At 44.9% G+C, this 7,500-nt stretch overlaps 1 protein-coding gene across 1 annotated transcript in view; it reads right to left on the bottom strand.

Moving 5' to 3' along the window:
* The window catches only part of adamts6 (ADAM metallopeptidase with thrombospondin type 1 motif, 6), a 161,417-nt gene that overhangs the window by 2,032 nt on the left and 151,885 nt on the right, over positions 1-7,500 (bottom strand). The window contains exon 24 of the mRNA XM_063212425.1: positions 2,038-2,194. Within this exon, the coding sequence (XP_063068495.1) occupies positions 2,038-2,194 (157 nt within the window). The remainder of the gene's footprint in view (positions 1-2,037; positions 2,195-7,500) is intronic.

Here is a 7,500-nt window from a genome sequence, read left to right as displayed (position 1 = left end):
CTGGGTGTGCTGAGTGGAGTGGGGTGGGGTGGTGTGAGTCTGGAGCCTTATCAGGACGCCACTGTACTGTACTACTGTCTTCCCATATTAGGACTATAGCAGGGTTGGCTCCATGGGAAAGCCAGGGAAGAACAGCAATACACGATCTCTCCTTCTCGGTCTGTCTTTAGTTCTTTCTTTCTTTCTTTCTTTCTTTCTTTCTTTCTTTCTTTCTTTCTTTCTTATTTTCTTTCTTTTTTCTCATTGTTTCTCTTTCTCTTCTTCTCTCTTGATCTCTGTCTGTATCTCTCTCTGATACACTTATTCAATCTCTCTCTCTCTCTCTCTCTCTCTCTCTCTCTCTCTCTCTCTCTCTCTCTCTCTCTCTCTCTCTCTCTCTCTCTCTAACTGAACTCCTGCCAGGTGGAGAGCCAATCAACAATCACCTTGCCAGGTGGCGAGCCAATCAACAATCATCTTGCCAGGCGGAGAGCCTTGACTTTGACTTTGAAACTGGGTAACACTTTCTAATAATGTCTGCTTATAAAGCATTCATAGCAACTTAGTACATTATGAACAAATGATTAACCAATGTTTGTAAATGACTGGGAAATATTATGCTAATATTTTATATATATCAAACCTTTACAAATTGTTTGCAAATTAATACAAATACTTAACACTAATACTAAATATTTCTAAATACTAAATACTAGAAATGTTAAAAGGTTTGTAAAATCTTTAACATTTTATTTGTAGATATCTTAAAAAGCATGAATAAAAATTTGTCAAAAATCTAAACATTTGTTAATGTTTTGTTCGTCATTAGTTAACAAGAGCCCTTTTATTTATAGTCTTTATAAGCAGACATTATTATAAAGTGCTACTTGTTTGTAACTGTGTGTACAGTATGTCTACTCTCCGTTACCATTGGCGATGGGGGTGGCGTCACACTTGTTAATGTTTTGTTTATCTTTAGTTAATTATTTACTAAGTCTTTATAGACAGAGATTATCATAAAGTGTGAACTGAAACGGTATGTAACTGTGTGCATGTATACTCTCCGTCACCATTGGCGATGGGGGTGGCGTCACACTTGTTAATGTTTTGTTTATCATTAGTTAATTATTTACTAAGTCTTTATAGACAGAGATTATCATAAAGTGTGAACTGAAACGGTATGTAACTGTGTGCATGTATACTCTCCGTTACCATTGGCGATGGGGGTGGCGTCACACTTGTTAATGTTTTGTTTATCATTAGTTAATTATTTACTAAGTCTTTATAGACAGAGATTATCATAAAGTGTGAACTGAAACGGTATGTAACTGTGTGCATGTATACTCACCGTCGCCGTTGGCGATGGGGGTGGCGTCACACTTGTTAATGTTTTGTTTATCATTAGTTAATTATTTACTAAGTCTTTATAGACAGAGATTATCATAAAGTGTGAACTGAAACGGTATGTAACTGTGTGCATGTATACTCACCGTCGCCGTTGGCGATGGGGGTGGCGTCACACTTGTTAATGTTTTGTTTATCATTAGTTAATTATTTACTAAGTCTTTATAGACAGAGATTATCATAAAGTGTGAACTGAAACGGTATGTAACTGTGTGCATGTATACTCACCGTCGCCGTTGGCGATGGGGGTGGCGTCACACTTGTTAATGTTTTGTTTATCATTAGTTAATTATTTACTAAGTCTTTATAGACAGAGATTATCATAAAGTGTGAACTGAAACGGTATGTAACTGTGTGCATGTATACTCTCCGTCACCATTGGCGATGGGGGTGGCGTCACACTTGTTAATGTTTTGTTTATCATTAGTTAATTATTTACTAAGTCTTTATAGACAGAGATTATCATAAAGTGTGAACTGAAACGGTATGTAACTGTGTGCATGTATACTCTCCGTCACCATTGGCGATGGGGGTGGCGTCACACTTGTTAATGTTTTGTTTATCATTAGTTAATTATTTACTAAGTCTTTATCGACAGAGATTATCATAAAGTGTGAACTGAAACGGTATGTAACTGTGTGCATGTATACTCACCGTCGCCGTTGGCGATGGGGGTGGCGTCACATTTGCTCTCACACTGCTGCATGGTGTTTGGCCGCGTGTTGTCGGGACACTCGCTGGACAGCTGGCCCGTGTACGTCAGGCACTGCACCACGCGCATCTGCTGCCCCAGCCCACACTGGGCCGAACACTGGGGACGGACACGGACACACGCACACACACCCACACACACACACGCGCGCGCACACACGCACGCACGCACGCACGCCGCACACACACACACGCGCACACACACACACACACACACACACACACACACACACACACGCACGCACACGCACGCACAAACAAGCGCACGCGCACACACACGCGCGCACGCACACACACGCACGCGCACACACACACACACACACAAGGACATAACAACATTGTTAAATGAAAATTAATGACTTGGAACTATCATCCTAACACTGGACTGGATTTGCCATCGCAATATCTTTAAAACGGGACACATTTGGACCATGAGGCTTTGTTACAAGATAAAGGAATGTAATGAAGACCATTTGTAGAGCATGGTGTGCTCCTATCCAGATAGTTTGTTGGTTTCTTGGGTGTGGGTGCTCTTTAGTCCAATGTATTGTGCATCCAGGTTCAAGAATGAGAATAAAGTCTCTGACTAAGGCACTCCAATTTAAAATGTCTTTACTAATATGACAAGTCCTACATGGACGTATTCTTACAAGTCCTACATGGACATATCCCTACATGGACATATTCTTTAACCTGGATGTAGTTACTGCACTTTGCCTTTGTAGGTCAGCATAGCCCTGCCCCTGCCCCAGCCCCAGGCGCCAGCAGCATCCCCATCCCCACCACCATCAGCCCCAGCAGTAGTAGCCCCATACCCATCCCCACCACCATCAGCCCCAGCAGTAGCCCCATCCCCATCCCCACCACCATCAGCCCCAGCAGTAGCCCCATCCCCATCCCCACCACCATCAGCCCCAGTAGTAGTAGCCCCATCCCCATCCCCACCATCAACAGCCAGTAGCCCCATCCCCATCCCCACCACCATCAGCCCCAGCAGTAGCCCCAGCAGCATCCACTACCACCATCAGCCCCAGTAGTAGCCCCAGCAGCATCCACTACCACCATCAGCCCCAGTAGCAGCCGCTCTCTGCAATCAAATAGCAAAATGTCCGTTTAGCTCTGCAGAGGGCCCCCCACACTGCCCAACAAAAGCAAAGTGCAGTAACTACGTACAGTATATATTTGGTCAAAATTGAGTTTAGACTGAAAATGGTCTTCATTACACCTCCTTTATCTTGTGACAAAACATTATGGTACAAATGTGTCCCGTTTTAGAGATATTGCTTCGTCAAAATTGCGATATCTACAATATTGAACCCAATACCAAGACTTTTCAGGCATTTTCCCAGTTTCAATGTTGATGCAGTTACTGCACTTTGCCTTTGAAGGGCAGCATAGCTCTACCCCTGCCCCTGGCGCCAGCAGCATCCCCCCAACCATCAGCCCCAGTAGTAGCAGCAGCCCCAGCAGCTCTCTGCAATCCAATTACGACAGAGTTCATGCCGGGGCCTGAAAGGGAAACTGCTGAACCAGGCAATCCCCGAATAAAGGGAGAGAGGAAGAGCAGGAGGATGAGTGAGCACGAGGGAACGGATGAGTGAGAGAGAGAGAGAGAGAGAGAGAGAGAGAGAGAAAGAGAGACACCCAGGGAATGATCGAATGAGTGAGCAAGGGAACGGATGAGTGGAACGGATAGATGGAGTGATGAACAGGCGAGTAAGTAAGGCTACGGGATGGGGAACAAGGCAGCAAGGCAGCAAGGAAATGAATGAATGAGTGCGAGAAGAGAAGAGAAGAGAAGAGAAGAGAAGAAAAGAGAAGAGAAGAGAAGAGAAGAGAAGAGAAGAGAAGAGAAGAAAAGAAAAGAAAAGAGAAGAGAAGAGAAGAGAAGAGAAGAGAGGGGAAGAGAAGAGAAGAGAAGAGAAGAGATTAAAAGAAAAGAAAAGAGAAGAGAAGAAAAGAGAAGAGAAGAGAAGAAATGTGCAGAGGAAGAGAAGAGAAGAGAAGAGAAGAGAAGAGAAGAGAAGAGAAGAGAAGAGAAGAGAAGAGAAGAGAAAAGAAAAGAAAAGAAAAGAAAAGAAAAGAAAAGAAAAGAAAAGAGAAGAGAAGAGAAGAGAAGAGAAGAGAAGAGAAGAGAAGAGAAGAGAAGAAAAGAAAAGAAAAGAAAAGAAAAGAAAAGAAAAGAAAAGAAAAGAGAAGAGAAGAGAAGAGGAGAAAAGAGAAGAGAACAAAAGAAAAGAAAAGAAAAGAGAAGAGAAGAATAAAGAAGAGAAGAGAAGAAAAGAAAAGAGAAGAAAAGAAAAGAAAAGAGAAGAGGGACTGAGGTAAGCAAGAGACAGAGACAGCAACAGAGCAAGGCAATGAGGGAGGACAAAGAGAAAGAGAAGAGAAGAGAAGAGAAGAGAAGAGAAGAGAAGAGAAGAGAAGAGAAGAGAAGAGAAAAGAGGACGAAGAAGAGAAGAGAAGAGAAGAGAGGAAGACAAAGAGAAGAGAAGAGAGGAAGAAGAAGAGAAGAGAGGAAGAAGAAGAGAAAAGAAGAGAAGAGAAGAGAAGAGAAGAGAAGAGAAGAGAAAAGAAGAGCAGAAAAGAATAGAGAAGAGAAGAGAAGAGAAGAATAGAGAAGAGAAGAATAGAGAAGAGAAGTTAAAAGAAGAGAAGATAATAGAAGAAAAGAAAAGAAAAGGATAGAAAAGAGAAGAAAAGAGAAGAGAAAATAAGAAAAGAGAAGTGAACAAAAGTGAAGAGAAGAGAAGAAAATAAGAGAAGAGAAGAGAAGAGGAGAAGAGGGACTGAGGCAATGGGGGAAGACAGAGGGAAGACAGCCAGGGAAGTAATGGATGAGCGAGTGAGTGAAACAGAGAGTGAACAAATGAGTGAGTGAGATAGGGAGAGAGAGAACAGAGAATTCGAGAGGGGCTGAGAGAGTGAGTGAGTGAGCAAGTGAAACAAATAGTTAAAGTGAATGACACGCTGGTACTTGGCGCCTTGGTGTGTGTGTGTGTGTGTGTGTGTGTGTGTGTGTGTGTGTGTGTGTGTGTGTGTGTGTGTGTGTGTGTGTGTGTGTGTGTGTGTGTGTGCATGTGTGTGTGTGTGAGGGGGGGGGTCTCTTGTAATCTCCCGCCTCGACTGTGCATCTGCGTCTCGCCAGGCCATGCCCTGCTGAGCTAATTATAACGGCCGAGTCACTGCTTGGTTGCCAGGTCACCGGTTGCCAGGTCAGTGGGTTGCCATGGCGCCGCACGCAGCAGAGCAGAGCAGCATGGCGGGACAGGAGCAACACAACAGCGCAGCGTGCTGACCCATGAGCCTCTCTGGTCCAGTCACACAAGTGGGACAGACAGAACTGTGTCACGTCACGTCACGTCATGTCATGTCATGTCGTGACTAAACAGAACTCATTCTTTTCTCCAAAGATGGCTTTTAAAGGTGCACTGTGTGTTTTTTTTGCAGTTTCTTTCCATAAATCATGCTGCGCATTCACAAATACCACCACCATCAAGTATTCATTACGATAAAAAAAGGTTTGCACACTCCTTTGGATTTTTTCTTCTGTAAGTTATTTTTTACTTTTATTCATTCTAATGAATGGATAAAAAGAAAAAAATAATTTTAAGGACAAAAAAAATCAAAGGAGTGCGTGAACCTTTTTTCAAAAAACGTCACTTTTTTGTTCAGCAACAGGGATTGTGCCCAAGCAAAGCCACAAGTCACTACACACGGCTACCATGCACACCTGTCTCACTACAAACAGGTAGCATCAACACCTGTTTCACTACACACAGATAGCGTTAACACCTGTCTCACTCTACACGGCCACCACCCACACCTGTCTCACTGCACACAGGTAGCATCAACACATGTCTGACTGCACACAGGTACCATACACACCTGTCTCACTACACACAGATACCATCCATACCTGTCTCACCTCCACACAGGTAGCATCAACACCTGTCTCACTCCACACGGCCACCATCCATACCTGTCTCACCTCCACACAGATAGCATCAACACCTGTCTCACTCTCCACGGTCAGCATCAACACCTGTCTCACTCTCCACGGTCACCATCAACACCTGTCTCACTACAAACAGGTAGCATCAACACCTGTCTCACTGCACACAGGTAGCATCCATACCTGTCTCACTCCACACGGCCACCATCCATACCTGTCTCACTCTCCACGGCCACCATCAACACCTGTCTCACTCTCCACGGCCACCATCAACACCTGTCTCACTCTCCACGGCCACCATCAACACCTGTCTCACTCTCCACGGCCACCATCAACACCTGTCTCACTCTCCACAGGTACCATGCATACCTGTCTCACTCTCCACGGCCACCATCAACACCTGTCTCACTCTCCACAGGTACCATGCACACCTGTCTCTACTCACAGCGAGACTCGCCCACCGCAGGCATTGTGCCATGACTGTTCAACTGACTGTTACTTGCATCTGAAGCATAAATCTAGCTTTAGGCGTAAATGTATTAATCTTTAAAACAGTGAAAATGTAAAAATATACATTGTCAATCTTCGAGAAATGTTAGTGCAATGTTAGAACAATGTTAGTGCTGTAACTGCCTTGTTTGCTTTGTTTGAAACGGTTGCTCTAGTCCGTGAGCACCAGTGATATAAACATTCTAAGAATGAGGAACAGCTTGTACCTTGTAACTAGCCTAGAAATCTAGACGCCCCTAGCGACCGCAAATTGAATTTGCTCCCGGGGGCAGTCTAGCGGACCCCGGTCGTTTCGCAAGGCTGAAAGTTATCCGATGACAGGGCCAATCAAATCGCGAGGGGGGCCGGGCTACCTAGTAAACAGGAAACTTCCTAAGAAGAAACATGTTGGTCGTCCGTGCTACGTACAGCACGAAAGTGTTTACTTAATTTAAAAAGTCTGGATGATAATACATTTCGTGGCTGACATGGATGTTTTTAGTTTTACGATTGAGCTGTGTCGTGCCTATTCAAAAAGCGAAGGCGGCCGAGTCACGCTTTGTTGAGCTGTAGTCCTACCAGCAAACCGGCAGTGGAAAAGAGGCATGAGTGGGCTCCACTCCTCACAGGTAGTATCCTACTACACCTGTCTCCACTCTACTCCACTTGGCTCCGAGCCCCTGGGACCCTGGGGCACCTTACCAGGGCTCTCTGCTTCTCTCTGCTTCTCCTACCTGTACCACTAACTGGGGCCACTACCATCAACACCTGTCCCCAACTCTGGCCCCCGTTCGCCTCCTCTCCCCTCACCTCCTCTCCTCTCCCCTCACCTCCTCTCCTCTGTAAGCCCCTGGGACCCTGAGGCACCTCCCCAAGGGTCTCTGCTCTGCTTCTCCTACCACTAATTGGGCCACTACCATCAACACCTGCCCTACTCCACCTGCCCCCAACTCTGGCCCCCA

This window comes from Engraulis encrasicolus, chromosome 12 (assembly GCF_034702125.1).
Source record: "Engraulis encrasicolus isolate BLACKSEA-1 chromosome 12, IST_EnEncr_1.0, whole genome shotgun sequence".
In the NCBI taxonomy this organism is placed as follows: domain Eukaryota; kingdom Metazoa; phylum Chordata; class Actinopteri; order Clupeiformes; family Engraulidae; genus Engraulis; species Engraulis encrasicolus.
This window is presented reverse-complemented; position numbering and strand designations above follow the sequence as displayed.